This window comes from Miscanthus floridulus, chromosome 2 (assembly GCF_019320115.1).
Source record: "Miscanthus floridulus cultivar M001 chromosome 2, ASM1932011v1, whole genome shotgun sequence".
Taxonomy (NCBI): Eukaryota; Viridiplantae; Streptophyta; class Magnoliopsida; order Poales; family Poaceae; genus Miscanthus; species Miscanthus floridulus.
The window spans coordinates 49,240,172-49,257,025 of NC_089581.1; the positions used below are offsets into that span (position 1 = coordinate 49,240,172).

At 48.3% G+C, this 16,854-nt stretch overlaps 2 protein-coding genes across 2 annotated transcripts; one reads left to right on the top strand and one right to left on the bottom strand.

The window, feature by feature from the left end:
• The first annotated feature begins 6,733 nt into the window (after positions 1 to 6,733).
• Positions 6,734 to 11,225, top strand: LOC136523564 (uncharacterized). Its single transcript, XM_066517207.1, has 4 exons — positions 6,734 to 7,405; positions 10,570 to 10,665; positions 10,755 to 10,822; positions 10,906 to 11,225. Exons 1-4 carry the CDS (start codon positions 6,734 to 6,736, stop codon positions 11,033 to 11,035), a joined length of 966 nt encoding a protein of 321 aa, XP_066373304.1. The 3' UTR covers positions 11,036 to 11,225.
• Positions 11,226 to 12,194: 969 nt separating this feature from the next.
• On the bottom strand, positions 12,195 to 14,037 carry LOC136523543 (protein NODULATION SIGNALING PATHWAY 1-like). The gene has a single exon (XM_066517195.1). The coding sequence runs from the start codon at positions 13,973 to 13,975 to the stop codon at positions 12,332 to 12,334; it is 1,644 nt and encodes a 547-aa protein (XP_066373292.1). The 5' UTR covers positions 13,976 to 14,037; the 3' UTR covers positions 12,195 to 12,331.
• Between the last annotated feature and the right edge of the window lie 2,817 nt (positions 14,038 to 16,854).

Genomic DNA, 16,854 nt, shown 5'->3' on the forward strand with positions numbered 1-16,854 from the left:
AGAGGGAGTAAGCACCAAGATAATTTTTTAATTCATTACTACGTGCTTCCAAAAAATTGATACTTTATAATTACTAGCAAATTATGCCTGTGCGTTGCAACGAAAAAAAACACAAACACATTCAAACTCGATAAAACTATTAAAAAAGACCTAAAATATCTTTTTTATAAAAAATAGCAAACATGTTCGTGTGTTGCTACGGAACGTATACTGTCGGTGTTTTGTCGACCGACTAGTGAATTTATATGTGTGTCGCGTTGCTTTAGGAAATCGATGGTAGCATCCAAAGACATAAGAAATTATAGTGGTTTAGGCCAGAGCTCTAAATCCAGTCACAGAGAAAGTTTGAGCGCATGTTCCTCGGTTGAATGCTCTAAAGTTTCTTACAATGGGGTGTGTAAGCTAAGGAAAAGAGATAGGAGGAGAGAGGTGTGAAAGGGTCAAGATGCCTAAGAAGGGGGTAAATTAGATTAATTCTAAATTTTTTACAATAATTAAGCCATACGCTTAGCTCATTTCACCCTCTTGTGCCTAGAAGTGTTTCTATTGTTCTACCGCACAAAAATTTTGCACGCTAAGTTCTAATCATACTCTAGCATGACAATTCTAAGAACGTAAAGACATGAATTGAATTGTTCAAATATAAATGTTCAAGGTAAAGAGAATGACAGGAACGCGGCGATGTTTTTCTAAGGTATCGGAGAGTCTCCACTCCCCACTAGTCCTCGTTGGAGCACCCGCGCAAGGGTGTAGCTTCCCTTGATTCGCGCAAGGATCAAGTGCTCTCTACGGGCTGATTCTTTGACACTCCGTCGATGTGAATCGCCCACAACCGCTCACACCATGACTTGTGTCATCCACAAGCTCCTCCAGATGATCACCAAGCTTTCAATTACCACTGAACCGTCTAGGTGATGGCGATCATCAACAGTAACAAGCACGAACTCTCACTTGACCCAACCAAGCCTAATGAGAAGAGTGGATGCACACTTGCTACTCTCTGTGCACTAATGAGGTCCTTAATTTTATATTAGCAAATTTCAATCACCCCACTAGGCTCTTACTCTCCCCTGCACACCAAATGGTTTTCTCAGCTGAACAAATGGGCAAGAGATCCTCAATACACGAGATGGAGGGGTATAAATAGGCCCAAGCCAAGAAACTAGTCGTTACCCTCCAACTCAGCAAAGTCAGGGTCTCCAGACAGCAAAGTAGCACACCGCCACCCCCTATCTGGTGCCACTCCAACGACTATTTTCAAGTGACCATTGCTGGGCTGGCACCGCCACCCTAGGGGCCGTGACCAAGCCCCCTAAGCACCCCTCTCTGGAAATAAATGGCGGTGGCACCGTCACCCAAGGGGCGGTGCCCTGTCTGGTGACTAAGCCCGAGTACCCAGCCTCTAGATAAAAGGGGCGGTGGCACTGCCACCCCATGGCGGTGACTAGGGCGATGCACACCGCCCTATCCACTGCCACCGGTGCTGCAAACTTTCAATTCGATCGCCGTTTCGAATCGCTTTCCAACTTCTGATGATCTTGGGCTTCCTCTGAGCTACCTAGCATGAGATTTAACGATGTGCACCACATTCTTCTCACTAGACACGCCTAGGTCAAGCTACCCATCCATACCCCTTTTTATAGTATGGCCAAAGGAAAAACAAAGTCCTACAACTAATCCAAGTGTCTCTCAACGTCAAACGACACTTAGAACTAGTCCGTCCTTAACCTTGTTGTCCATCCTTTGAAAACCGAAACGAATTCCATCGTCAGGGGCATAAATATCATAAGTGTCCAATCAATCACCATTACCATGACCTAACTTATAATGCCTCTGCAAAACACACGTTAGTCACGGTAATCTTGTATAGTCATTAATCACCGAAACTCAACTAGGGGCCTAGATGCTTTCAATCTCCCTTTTTGGTGATTGATGACAACACAACCTCGAGTATGTGTATAAGAGAGATTTTAGGTTTTCAACCGCTTGGTTTGCGTGAACTTGTGGCAATAAGAGCAAAGGGGTTAGAGCAAGTTTATGCATACCAAGTCCACATTATGTACTCAATATATAAGAATTAAGCGCGAGTACAAGAAAGTAATTGCTCGTTTAACATCAGAGTATGGTGGAAGCATAATAAACGAGCAACAAAGAGATATGATATTTAAATAAAATGATACGATAAGTCAACATGTCTCACAAGACATCACACATGCAAGCACACATATAATACAATGCATAGCGAAAATGTAAACATGCATGCAACAAAATATGGGAGTAGCACACATGAAATGAAATGAAATCTATGAATGCCAATAAAGTTTGGGACTTGAAAATAATTCCTAAAGGAGCCAAAACAGTAGGCTGTAGATGAGTCTACAAAACAAAACTTGACTCTCAAGGAAATATAGAGAGATATAAAGCGCGGCTTGTGGCAAAAGACTTTACGCAAAGAGAAGGCATTGATTACAATGAGACATTTTCTCCCGTCTCATGTAAGAATTTCTTCATAATCATAATGGCATAAGTGGCACATTACGATTTAGAATTACATCAGATGGATGTAAAGACGGTATTTCTCAATGGGGATTTAGAGGAAAATGTTTACATGGCATAACCGAAAGGTTTTGTCATAGAAGGAAAAGAACGAATGGGATGACGCCTAAAGAAAAATCCATTTATAGATTAAAACAAGCTTCAAGACAGTGGTACTTGAAGTTTGATCAGACAATAAGGAATTTTGGGTTTAAAGATAATGTAGAGGACAATTGTGTCTTTGTAAAGTTTAAGAATGAGAAGTTTATCTTTCTTGTCCTGTATGTGGATGATATATTACTTGCTAGTAGTGATGTCAGTCTACTACTAGAGATAAAAAAAGTTTTTGTCCTCAAAATTTGATATGAAAGATCTTGGTGAAGCTTCGTTCATTCTAGGGATCGAGATTCACCGAGATAGAAGTAAAGGGGTATTAGGACTGTCACAAAATACATACATAGAAAAGATCTTAAAGAAATTCAGCAGTATGCACAAATGTAGTCCCTCACCTGCTCCTATAGTCAAGGGTGACAGATATGAGGATTTTCAATGCCCCAGGAATCAGTATGAGATCGATCAAATGAAAATGGTTCCATATGCTTTAGCTGTCGGAAGCTTGCAATATGCTCAAGTATGTATGCGTCCTGACTTAGCATTTATTACTGGGTTACTTGGTAGATTCCAGAGCAATCCTGGAACAGAACACTAGAAATTAGTAAAGAAAGTCTTACGTTATTTGCAAGGAATGAAAAGCCTCATGATGACGTATAGAAGATCAAATTTACTTCATATAGTGGGATATTCGGATTCTGATTATGCAGGAGATGATAGAAAATCCACGTCTGGATATGTATTCACTCTCGCAAGGGGAGCTATTTCATGAAAAAGCTCAAAGCAAACTGTCACTACATCATCCACAATGTATGCCGAGTTTGTAGCGTGTTATGAGGCAACGGGGCAGGTGAACTGGCTAAAGAAGTTCATACCCGGTTTGAAGGTGGTTGACGACATCTATAGACCAGTTAAGTTATACTGTGATAATAATCCGATAGTACAGTATGCTCACAATAATAAATTAAGTGGTGTTGCCAAACACATTGACATAAAGTATTATATTGTGAAAGATAAAGTCCGGGATCATGTCATAAGTCTTGAGCATATAAGTATCGAAAAGATGCTCGCGGATCCGCTTATAAAAGGCTTACCACCCAACGTGTTCAGAGAACTTGTAGCCGGTATGGGTTTTAAGGGAAAGCCTATAATTTCTGGATAAAAGAAGGCCTAAAGTTAAGGATCTATTTTAGAACATAGTGGTGTGTTTTAGCTGTTAAATCTATCGGTAATTGATCGTGACGATGAAACATGCTCTATGCGCTAATCTGTAATGGAATGAACAAAAGTAAATGATATGAAATTGAAAGATGGTAGTGAGATCAAGGGGGAGAATGTTAGTTGATCTCCACCAATAGGCCTAGGCCCTTAGATCTGTGCCCTGATCGGGGGCGCCCAACCCTAATATGGTTGGTGGGCCCCTGTCGCACAGCACTATAAAGAGAGATGGGGATCATAGCTCTAACTACGAGGTTGACCAGAGCCACCGTGACCCACCAACAGCGAAACCTAACCCGATCTAAAGAGAGTGCTGTCAGCGATGGAAAGACCCACTGATTTCGCCGTCACCACCGGACGGCATCACCTCGCGTCACCGTCACCGTCGCCTCTGCATCGCCACCACTACGCTGGACTCCACCGCGCCGAATTCCCATGACACCGGCGTCCACGTGGCTGCGGTGTAACTGCGCCAGAACGAATTAGAGGAATCAGTTTCTACGTCTAAGTAAGATGTTTATCCTCTTATCTACGTCGCTGAGGTACTGTGCTTGTAACACTTTTCACCAACTTTGTAGGGTCACCCCTTTTTTCTTTTGTAAAAGAACCATCTTTGAAGTAAAGTTGGCTCGTGGATTGTAGGTTTGTCGTAACCTGACGATTGTCTCCACTTTGGACTGGATCTTTGAACTGGCACGTAGCAGGAATGCCACCCCTCTGCACATGGCTACTGCCTACTGATCCTCCTGGATGGATCCCTCTCCTCCCTCATGACTCCTGAGGACACAATGCTGAGCCAGAACTACCTACTTGTTCGTCCCGTTATGCTGGCGGGGCTGATCAAGGTTGAGGAAACCGAGAATGATGATGATGGTTCTGATCCTGATTCCGGGATTTAGAAATAACACAGTGGCGGACTGTCAGTGCTAGCAAGAAGCAGAAGCAGCAGCGAGACCTCGGCTCACTGCCATGACTGCTAGCTGCAGCTGCCAGACAGCGAAGATGAAAGCTGAAAATCAACGGTTGGTCATGGGCTTGCCTTATTGGCTTGCCGCTTGCACTTGTGTCAGTTGCATATATGATTTACCTGGTTTATTCATCATATGTTGTTGTATGAGAGTTTATACAAACTTAAGAGCGCGCACCTGTTCAGGGAATGAGATATGCTAGTGTATGTACCAGTGCGAAATAACTGAAACTCTCAATTCCTATTCAGACTCCAGAATCATGAAAACTGGAACTTGCCGATTAAAAATACCAATGTTTGTTGCCATGTTAAACACCTGCGCGCATCTATGAACATGCTGAATCCGTACTTTCCTGCCACTGTGAACTGCCATGCCTCGTTCGACTTGCTGAATCTTGGCTGAAACTAGCTGAAAAATACTGTTCTGGCTAAATTGTTATGAGAGAAAAACACTGTTCCGGTTAAAAAAATAAGCCGGACAAACCGAATATGGAGTAAGCCGAACGGAATATAAACGACATATAGTTGGGTGAGAAATTTTTTAAGTGTCGTCTTAGCTTCCGAGCTTAATAGCCGAAAACTTAGAAGATGGTCACGTTCCTCATTTCGGGAATATCTATGCTCCCGATTCGAAAACATTTACGTTCAATAAAATAACACCTTAAATTCTCGTTTCACGTTTCCATTCACTCACGGGAACATGGCTGCTAACCTCCCAAGTCCGTATTTTATATACTTTTTATTATATGTACTCCCTCTTCTTTTCAAATTATAATTCATTTTGGCTTTTCAAGGTACAATAAATCTTGCTATGTATTGCTATGTACTTAGATATATGTTATGTTTGGATACACGACAAAACAACTTAGAATTTGAAAAGAGTACTTGTATAGGAGTAGTAGTGCACATGAACTCATGTTCGTTTGATATTTTCCGTCCGCTTGGACTGCTTGTGAAGACACAATGGCCCTGTTCAGTTTACTGAATCTTGGCTGAAACTAGCTGAAAAACGTTGTTCTGGTTGAATTGTTATAAGAGAAAAACATTATTCTGACTAAAAAAATAAGTCGAACAAGTCAAAAATAAGGTAAACCGAACTGAGCCAATCTATTCAATGCTCTTCCCTACCCAAAGATAAAATTCGATCTTCAGGTAAACTGTAAACACCACACACGTGATCAATCGTGATTCATGATCGTGACATTTGCAAACTCCCTTTTGCTACGTATATTTTTCTTTTGAAAGTAACCTTTTGCTACGTATATCTACTTATCGTCCAAGCTTTCAGCCTGTTCGTTTTATTGTAAACGAGCCTGTAAGCTTTCAGAATAATATTTTTCACGATCTGAAACCAACAGGTGCTGCACCTGCGAAATTTATACGAGTAGTACATCTCCAGAAGACCAGAAACCAAAAGATCATGTGCCATTAATTGTAAAGTGCACGGACGGTTCCTATTTAGTCGCTCCTAAAATAAATTTATGTCACATCAAATATTTAGATATTAATAAAGATTATTAAATATAGATTAATTACAAAACTAATTACATAGATGAAGGCTAATTTACGAGACGATTTTTAAGCCTAATTAATATGTCATTAGCACATGTACTGTAGCACCATGTTGTCAAATCATGGACTAATTAGACTTAAAAGATTCGTCTCGTAAATTAATCACAAGTTATGTAATTAGTTTCGTAATTAGTCTATATTTAATACTCCATATATATATCAAACATTCGATGAGACAGAAATTTAAGACGCCCCTGCAGAAACCAAACACCCCCATAATCTGTCTCATCCATCCGGACTCCCGCCCGTCCGTAAAGATACCACACCAACCCACCTCTCGATCTAGGTACAGGGACACCGCTACCCGCCGCCCTGCACCCACGCCACGCCATGCCGACGCTGGGCATCGCGCCGCTGCTGGACGCCTACTTCCGGCGCCGCTTCGCCGCAGCGGGCCTCGTCGAGGCCTCCATCCCGCTGGACGGCGGCGCCACCACGGTCCACTGCTGGCGCTTCTCGCCGGGCGCCGCCGATGACGGCGAGGGCGACGCACGCCCCGTCCTGGTGCTCCTGCACGGCTTCGGGCCCCCGGCGACGTGGCAGTGGCGGCGCCAGGTGGGCCCACTCTTGCGCCGGTTCCGCCTCATCGTCCTAGACCTCCTCTTCTTCGGCGGCTCGTCCACCACGTCGGCGCCCCGCGCCGGGCGGGTCTCCGAGGCGCAGCAGGCGGAGGCGGTGGCGAAGCTCGTGGCGGCCGTAGTGGCACCAGCACTGGGCGCGCCGGTGCGCGTGTCCGTGGCCGGCACCAGCTACGGCGGGTTCGTGGCGTACCACGTGGCGCGGCTGCTGGGCCCCGCCGCGGTGGAGCGGGTGGTCATCGCCAGCTCCAACCTGCTCAAGGCTGCCGACGACGACCGCGCCCTACTCCACCGTGGCGGCGCCGAGCGCGTCGAGGACGTCATGCTGCCGCGCTCCCCAGAGCAGATGCGGCGGCTGCTGCAGCTCGCCTACCACCGCTCGCGCCGCTTCACGCCGGGCTTCGTGCTCCGCGACCTCGTCCAGGTAACCGCAAACTCCTCCTCGATTCATGCCTGAATTCCTACACTATACAACTCAAAGCACTAGATAGAAATAGAAGATGCGATCGTGCTTCCGGTCAAACAATAAGCTCGATCGTTCGCGTGCTCGTCGTGTCGCGTTGGGATCGAGTCCTTCTTTTAGGCCCTGTTTGGTTGAGCTGTGGCTGTGGGAAAAAGCTGTTGTGGGTTGTGAGCTGTGGAAAAGCTGCTGTGGGCTGTGAGCTGTAGAAAAACTGAAAGATGTTTGGTTAAACAAGTATAAAATATACCTTTTATCTTTATCTCTCTTGAAACAACTATGGAAGAGCTTTTTATTCCACCAATTTCGAAAAGCAGAAAGCCAAAAGCCAAAAGCAGGGTCAAACCAGCTTTCAAAAATGAACTACGGAAAAGCAGCTGCTTCTGAAAAAGCACCCTCCAAAAGCAGCCCCTTTGGTTGGGCTTTTGACTTTTGGGGCCAAAAGCCAAAGCCAAAAGCCCAACCAAACAGGGCCTTAGGCCATCTGGCTCGCTGCTCGGTTGCATCGGAGTGTCGCATTCATACATGGCCAGATGGCCTGGCCTCCACGTCACGTCGAGACGGTGCCAACTGCCATGCCACGTCGCCTGGCGATGATGTGGCCCTGGATCGGAATTCTTGTTTCTGACGCCAGGTTCCTCGTCTTCGGATCCTCGCTTCCCGGGGTTCCCAACTGCCACGCTGAATCGCCATCAACTCCCAGCGGCCGCGGCCGCGGCCTAGCTTCCGTTCGTTTCCCAACCGTTCATGCGGCCGTGCCGCTCTTCCAATCAATCAATCCTGGATGCCCGCTCTTTTTTCGCGATCGGGTCTTTTACCCGTTTTTCATTAAGAGAAAAGGCCAAAAGAGAGGCCGGACAACAGTTACATAGGACTCACAAGTAATCCTAGGATTACTTGCGGAATCCGAAAGACACAAACGAACAGCAAGAAAACACGAGGGGGAACCTCCACTTCAAAACACCAACCGACTATGCCTGCAAAAGAAAAATACATCCGCGCAATGGTCGCCAACAGAGGGGGTGAAGCCGTAGTGGCAAAGCATCCACCGGTAGAAAGCCCAACATATCCGTAAGCAACCAGGTAGCCGTTGTGAAGAAGAAGACGACAGTGTCCGCAAGCGACCAGGTAGCCGCTGCGAAGAAGAAGACGACCGTTTCCGCAAGCGACCAGGTAGCCGCTGCGAAGAAGACGACGACAGCATCCGCAACCGACCAGGTAGCCGCTGCGAAGCATAAGACGACTGTGGCAACAACAACACCCTAGGTTGACAGACCAAAGCGAAGAGGAAGCTGAAGCACGGCAAGCACAATACACGCTCGGAGCGGCACCGACGAATGGTGGCCAACAACGAAGCCTCCAAGAAGGGAATGACGTCCACAGACGCCAACAATGTTGAAGAGGGCACAAGGACTTTCGTCCTAGAACCGGCCCCAACGATCCGCGCGACGAACGGATCCTTCGACGACGCCTTCAGGAAGGTGGATGACGCAGGTTGCGCCACCACCGCCGGCCCTAAGCGAGAAGCCGGACAGGGTTTTCACCCAGGAGCTTGTTCGACCACGATCGATGGGGTGTCCCTTGGCCCCGGCCACCGGCCCCCGTATTCCACGAAAGGCAGTGGCCTGCAAGGCGGGACGGTCGTCCACGGCCCAGGCCGCCCGCCACCCGCAGCCGCAGGCAGCCACCACCCCAGCCTCCCCTGGCGCAGCCGCCCTAGGGGCGCAAAGCCGACCATGGCCCGGCCAGTTCCGGCCGGCCGTGCAACCGCCGCTCGCCGTCACCAACCAGTTGAGGCCGCCACGGGGTGGCTTGGGCGGGCAGCCGTAGCGCCCAGCCAGCTGCCGCATGCCCCATGGTTGCAGGCACCCCGGCCGTGGGTAGCCGTCACCCCGGCCGGCCCCGCCGCTGCCACCACGGCAAGCCGCCGCCAAGGACTCAGATCCGGCCCCAGCCGCCGCCAAGGACTCAGATCCGGCCACTGGGGGCCCAGATCCGGCCATTGGGGACCCGGATCCGGCCACCCATCCGCTGAAGCAGAGACGCACCGCCGTTGGCCCGCCGGACGACACTGCAGGAGGAGGGGTGGCGGTTGGCCGGTCTTGGCTCGCAAACGGTAGATCGGGCCTCGGGGAGACCAGATCCAACAGGCCGCCACCGAACGTCGCCGGAGAAGAAGGTGGAGGGGGTGGAGAAGGAGGAGCAACGAAGAGGGAGAGGAGGTGCTAACGGACCCCTTTTTTCGAGGCCGCTGCTGGCCGCCGCCGCCGCACGCCGGAGGGCGGCGACGGCGGCTGGAGGAGAGGCGCGGAGGGGGGGGGGAGCTTGGGCGCTGGCGGCGGGGTGCCCCCGAGTCGCCCGAGGGCTGGGCGCTCGGGGGAGGGAGTCGCCCCCCACTCTTCTTCAGTCCTATCGGCGGAAAGGTTTGGGAGGTGTGGACTTGGACTGGACTTTCCTCGGATGCCCGCTCTAGACACCCAGATCCTTCTAGAACTACTAGCAGAGTAGCAGTAAAGTACAGTACAGTACAGGTCAGTGACCAGTACAAGCGCGTCGTTGCATGCCTGCCTGCCTACCTGCATTCCAACAAACGACGACAGGCATCGTGGCCATCTTTTTCCCCGACCTCAGAGCGTCTAGACGTCCGTTCGGTAGGCCTTCCTTTGTTGACGTTGACGGCTAACTCTATAGTGCTGGGCAAGTGGGCAGACACAACCATTGTATTAGCTCGGCTGCCATATTTTGGTATGCTACCCCATCGTAATTTCTTTGCAATTACAAGAACAGCCACTGCACATGTTCAGTATCAGTCTTGAAAAGGACCACGGTGCTGGCATTGTACAACAGCCGGTTCTGGATTCAATTGGAAGTTGGAACTTGAGAGTAGTCAACGTCAACAATGGAAGGCCTACTAAATCCAGGCCGTGGCTGAAGTTAGTAGTAGATTTCCTATTATAATGTCAATATACTCAATAAGTACTGAAGTGCAGTCTTATCTTTGGTTCTGGAGACTGAAACACAACACACTAATCCGTTACTTATTGATAGAAACTACCTCTGTGATCTCAGCATGATTGCATGACTACGACCTCTAGATTTGAGTAACAGCTAGTAAGACTCTGCTGCAGTATCTGTACAGTGACAAAGTAGAAGAGAAGAAGGAGCTAATCAAGGGGATAACACTGGGTAACAAAGACAAATTCCAGCTTACACCTCTCCCCCAGGTACTTCCTAAATACTTAGCAACAGCAACGCATTATTAGTTATTACCATTCCATATTTGATCTTACCCAACATATGTCCAATCTTTCAGGAAGTCCTTGTGTTGTGGGGAGAGCATGATCAGATATTCCCTATCGAGAAAGCATTTGAAGTGGCAAGGTCAGTACATGCTGATCTCACCTTGTACAGTTTGATTTCACGTGTGGCATTTAAAACTTACGAAAGGAAAAATGCAAATGCAGGAAACTAGGAGCAAATGCTAGGTTGGAGGTCCTCAAGGACACCGGCCACATGCCTCAGGAAGAGGATCCAAAGCGGTTCAACGAGGCAATCCTGAACTTCTTGCTTCCAGCTCCAAAGTCCTCTTTGTAACGCGATATGAGTAGTTATTCAGGCCCAAGGATCACCGGGAGAGTTCATAATTTAAGATGCATTCTGCCTGATTAATGCAGTTCTTTGTTGGTTTGGTATCACCTCCAAGGTTGATGAAATGGGAAAATATGTTATTGGATTGCTATTTATCTGTCAACAGATTTCTTCCCCATTGAATGCTTGCATGTGTCGTTTCTTATGCTATTTAGCATGTTCCTGTTTGTGTTGTGATATCTGGAGGGTGAATGATTCGTGGGATCAAATCAATATATATTGCGCGACATTGGATGTGTGGGAGCGGGCTTTTAGCAGCGTCGCGGTTGCAAAGGAGCAAAGGGCTGTTAGGGTTGAGGTGGGTCTCAAGAGCAGTTGCGCCCATGGCATTGGGGCACGTCGGGTCGTGCAATTAGACAGCGGCAGACGCGTGTCGATCGCTAGAGTGGGGAGCAAATGGGGTGGAGAGAAGGGTCTGATCGTCAAGAAGTCGTGAAGTAAGACATCTCCGAAACCATGTATAGTTTCTACGTAAACTACGTTTAATTTTTTGCCCAATCGCACATCTTCTCTCTCGCTCATCTACATATCATATCTCTTCGTGTCTTGATTTTCGTTTAGACATGGTTTTTATTAAGAAACAATTTCCTCCTCTCTCAGCTTCTCAATAAATCGCTTGCCATGTCAGCAAAATGCTTAGGTGGCAAGATAATTAATGCATATAGAAACTATAATAGTTTTTGCATTGTGAGTGCTCTTGGCTGCCTAGAACAAAGTTGTTCCGGTAGCATAGGTCGATCATGGATTGGGTGGTGCGGCGGTGCGGGCCGGATGATGACGAATATGGTGGCGACGATGACTGAGGGTGGTGTTATGTGCAGGTCGTCGGTGTTGCTAGGGTCAACAAAGGGCGGCCATCGCCTTCTGACACGGCGCGAGTGACCAACCTTACATGAATTTCATTCATACGACTAAGTTCAATGCTCAAATCGTTCATAAAAAAAAAAGTTCAATTGCCAGGATTAGCGAGAAAATTTCGTCATTCCAAAGAGGCCTGACTTTTGTAGATGCATACTGTTATAAGCAGAGTGAAGTCAGCAAAAGTCGTCGTGCCTATGGCTCGCCCATACAATGATACAAACCACCTATCCGTCTCAGACTTTTGAGTGCCAACGACCGTGTTGTAATCATGCATTACACCGGCGCGCGCGTGCTGGTCTCACGCTCTCGGCGCGAGTCCAGTCCAGACCATGGGAAAAGCTCGCGCGCGCATCAGCACATGCACCATGAACCCCTTGTCGCTTATGCGCCACGCCCCATCAGCTCTGGGCTGGCCTGCGCCGGCCGCCACAGGGAACAGAACGACACGGGCTGACCCTTCCACCGGAGCCCCACCGCTGCCGCCGCGGACGACGACGGCGGCACCAGCTCCCACCCGCCATCGTACTTCCTCAGCAGCGCCATCGCCGTCTCCACCGCCTCGCCCCCGAACGCCGCTTCCTCGAACCCCGCCGTGGCCAAACGCCCCCGCCACGACTCCCTCCCCCCGCCCACGGCCGCTCCCCGCCGCGCCGTGGGCGCCAATGCTGTCCCGGCCTCCGCTTCCATCACCCGCCTCTCATCCGCATCCATCCCCTTGAACGCCGCCGCCGTCGAGTCAAGGAATCTCCAAAGCAGCTCCAGCCTCGCCGCGAACTCGCTGGCTGCGCTGTAATCGCTGCGGCCGCCGCCGCCGTCCAGCTCAGTGAGGACCATTAGCTCCGGGTTGAGGTCCCTGACCGTTCGGAGTATAGCTGCTTGCTCGTCGGCGGTGGCGAGGCCGAGCCGGAACTGGAGGCAGACGATGAGGGTCTCGCCGGGGGTGAGAGTGCCGTGCAAGGTGTCCAAACATGGCGCTTGGACGATGCCGAGGTCTAGGTCGATGGACTTGGCGTACCGGAGCAGCTGCGGTGAGCAGTCGTAGCCTGGAGGTGATGCGGAGAAGGGCACGGGTGGTGTGGCCGTGGGGCCGGCAACCGTGAGGCGGACGAAGGGCGGCGTGGAGCCCCGCGGCACGCGGGTGAGCGCCTCGAGCAGCGTCGGCCATTGGACGCCGTGCGAGACACCGATGTCCACGACGTGAACCTGGCGGGGCTCGGTCACCGCACCCTTCGTCGACGCGGCCTGCGCGATCGCGGAGTTGGCGAGCGCGTTTGGCACGGAAAACCATGGGCTGACCTCGTTGAACCTGATGAGCGAGGCTCGGAACAGGCGCGGGTCGACGCCGGAGAACACCGGCGTCGGGCACTCGCAAGATGGCATCTTCACGGTCGCCGCAGCCGCTTGGCCCACGGCGTGCGGGAGGCGTCGCGTGAGGGCGCGCAGCCCGTGCGCGGCCAGGCGGTGGTTGGGTTCGCCGGAGAAGGAGGCCAGCTCACCGAGCACGTACAGCAGGTGCTGCGTGCGCGGGAGGTTGCCCGCTTCGATGGCGGCCGCGCACGGGTTCAACAGCTGCTCCGCCCACCTCGCCTCCCTGTCCGAATTTGCTGCGGTGCCCTTGCCACTCCCCTTCTTGCTCGGCTTCGACCTGACGCAGCTCGCTTCCCCCTTTTCTTGCTGACAGCCGCCTCTTCCGCCGCCGCCAACATGGGGTCGTTGGCTGCTGCTGTGTCCAGGAGACTTGCGTTTCTTGGGCTGCCCAAGCTCCTGCTGCGAGGTCATCGGTGCCGACGACGCAACGCTAGTATCAAGGTTCAGGCTTGGACGGTGCAGGGTTGTAGCAGTAGGTGGTAGCGTCTCCACGATCATGCTGCCGACGTCGTGCTGCTCCTGTGCTTCCGATGCCGACAGCCAGCCATAGTCGTTAAAGCCGAGGTCGAGGTTGGCAGCTAGGAAGGCGATGGACTCATCGAGCCAATCTGAGGTCGTGGCGGCTGCCGGTTCTTGGTCTTCTCTCTCGTTGTTCATGGCGATTATCCCTGAGCTCTCAAGCTTATCTGTGGTTCTGGGTCATGCAAGGGCTTGGTGATGTTGGCATCTCTGTACTGAAACTTTGAAGGGCTAACAAGAAGTATATTCTTCCTAGCAGTGTAGTGTAGAATTGCGGCGTTCCCTGCATTTTTATACCACTACCACCTCTTATTCTGGTGGTAGCGGAGTGAGAGCGACAGCTTGACAGTGAATGCTTCTAGTTTATGTCCATCTCACTAGTTCCTTGGAGCCACCCTACTAGGAATTCTCACACCCGTGGTCCATGATGCAGGCGTTGTGTTGTGGGACACTAATCTCACATAGTGGCATTGCTGTCTTCAGCAAGCAGCATTTTTCTCTCTAATTTTTTTTGTCGAATACATAGGAGAGCTGCGTATCATTGCATTAAGAAGAGTAGTTGTAAAATACAACACGCACACCACCCACACACCCCTTAACTTTTTTCTCTCTAATTTCTTAAAGGCAGGTAGCTTAGGCTCAAATCTGAATCTATCTTTTTTTCTTGGAATGAAACTAAAATCCAATCTGTTCCCTCAAAAAAAACTAAAATTCAATCCAGCCTATAAGGACTCGACAATTTCTCAGGTATGGAAAATTATTTTACTACTTTAGTTGATCATCCTTTGTATTCATGTACATTGTACATGAATACAACCAAAGGCATGCACATCAAGGGAATAATGCAGTTTGAGCGTTGATCAGTAGCAAACAAAAGTTTGCAGTTTTACAAAAAGGAATTATTCCCCATCAAGGGAAGGATCGTGAGATCAACTAGTCCTATAAAAAAACCAGAAACTAGTAGTCTTAGTCATAGTTGTTTGAGATTTAATGATTGTAGGCAGCCAAATTACAACGGCAAGACAGAAGTTGCTTTCTTCCACAGTTTCACAGTTTATTCAGACTCTTACTCTCGTTATGAGAACTGAGAAGATAGTGACAGTAACGTGCTTACCAAAGAGCAAACACTACGAATGGTAGTGTGTCATTTATATTGCCGTGTGTAATTGAAATGCCTCACTGCAAGCCACCAGCTTTCTATGATCCTATCCTACACTCTGAAACAATAGATACTACTGCTCGAGACAAGTTTTGATGCCACACCTGTTACTAAAAGACAGTTTCTTTAGTTGTATTTAAGTAGTAATAGACGGATTGGCTTACTGACATCGATCAGCTGTCCTTGTCGAGTGCAATCCATGCTACAATACCATTTTTTATATAATGATGCCACATTAACAAATAGCACAGTGTTACATACCCATCAAGGTGTTAACATTTCAAGAACTTCAATCTTCCGGAACCTTCAGTGGTTTCTCTTATTCAATTGCTACAAGTTGCCAAGGTGTTGGCCTATCGAACTCCACCCCAGTGCAGTTTTACTCGGCCAATTGGTACCAAAGCTGATGCCTAGCGATCCACCAGTTGCTTATGGTGTAAACAAAAAGAAGCAAATTGGAAGTAAACTTACACAAGAAACATCGCAGTGCTATTCCTCATTTATTTGGTGCTTAAATCAGCAAATTGGATGGTCATATGGCACCACATGCGTTCCTCATTTTATCATTTATACGTATCACTTCAATCAAGAGGGGCAAAACAGGCTCAGTATAAACACAAGAAAAAATTTCAAATTCTTCCCCAGACCCCGTACAGAGCAGGGCGCTCTTTGCACTGAGTACGCTCTTATTATTGTTAATTGTTATGATACCACAAGTCCACAACTGTTCAGAAAAATAAAATATTGAAAATCCATGTGAAGTTTCTGGATCTCAAATATTGCAATTCCATTCCAAACATGACGTGTCATACAAGATCAATTGGGCTGTATTTTCACGTGCGTTGTCGCTATAGTAATGTGTGAGCTCTGGCATGTAAAGGCAGCCTAACCAGCACTATTACTAACTAATCAGGGTATTAAACTAATAACTAGAGACACGTATGATGACCTAGCAGCATAGGAACTAGCCACTGCCCGCGATTCGCTGCGGGTGATGTGTTTGATATAGAAAAATTCTTAAGAAATATGGCTCATATGTCTAATATGTCTTCTCATCGTATTGCAACGAAAGGTTGATCTCTTTGCTACATTAAATGGAAAAATATGGGAAGGAAAGGTAATATGGTTTTTTTCATTATAATATTATAAACGAACATAAAGGTTGGTTGTCATTATATGGTGCCTATTCTAAGCCAGTAAATCAATGACATGTTAGTGGAAATAAGTATTTAATGGAGTTGGACTCAAGCAACCAACACATTTAGATTCAAAGCACAATATTGGCTAGGATTATATTATAGGTGGAAAGAACAAAAACTACAACACAAGTACGTCTCCTAACGTGAGGGTTTACAAAAGAGTGAATTAGGATCCACACCCCTTAAGCGAAACTACAACACATTTCGTAAATCTGGAATTACACAAAAGATTACACGACGTCGAATACTAAATTACACCGAGATTTAAAGTTATATTGTTAAGAGCAACCTAGTACAACCTAGGCTTACTCCAGAAGTCGGGATAGACGAGGGTAATGGAGAAACAAGATAATGATTATCTAAAACATGGCGTATGACCAACAGATCCAGAAACAGGAGACTAAGAAGTCAAACATCATGAACCCTAAGACCAAACTAACCAAGGGTAGACTTGAACTTCTTCAAAAACCAGATCCCTTCTTCTCAGATTACACCATCGCCTCTGTTAGACGAACCTAGTTCCACAATGACGACTGGATCGCGTAGCTCTGCTTCGGATTCGAGAGGGATAGGGATGAAGAAGAAGAGCAAGGACCAAGGGCATCGTATAGTGGCGAACGGAGATGGGGCGTAGTGCACCGAAAGTGGAGACGGCACGG

Coding starts and splice junctions, on each gene's coding strand:
- LOC136523564 (XM_066517207.1), top strand. CDS start 6,734: ATGCCGACGCTGGGCATCGCGCCGCTGCTGGACGCCTACTTCCGGCGC. Junction 7,406..10,569: donor TGCTCCGCGACCTCGTCCAG/GTAACCGCAAAC, acceptor ACTCTGCTGCAG/TATCTGTACAGTGACAAAGT. Junction 10,666..10,754: donor AGCTTACACCTCTCCCCCAG/GTACTTCCTAAA, acceptor CCAATCTTTCAG/GAAGTCCTTGTGTTGTGGGG.
- LOC136523543 (XM_066517195.1), bottom strand. CDS start 13,975: ATGAACAACGAGAGAGAAGACCAAGAACCGGCAGCCGCCACGACCTCA.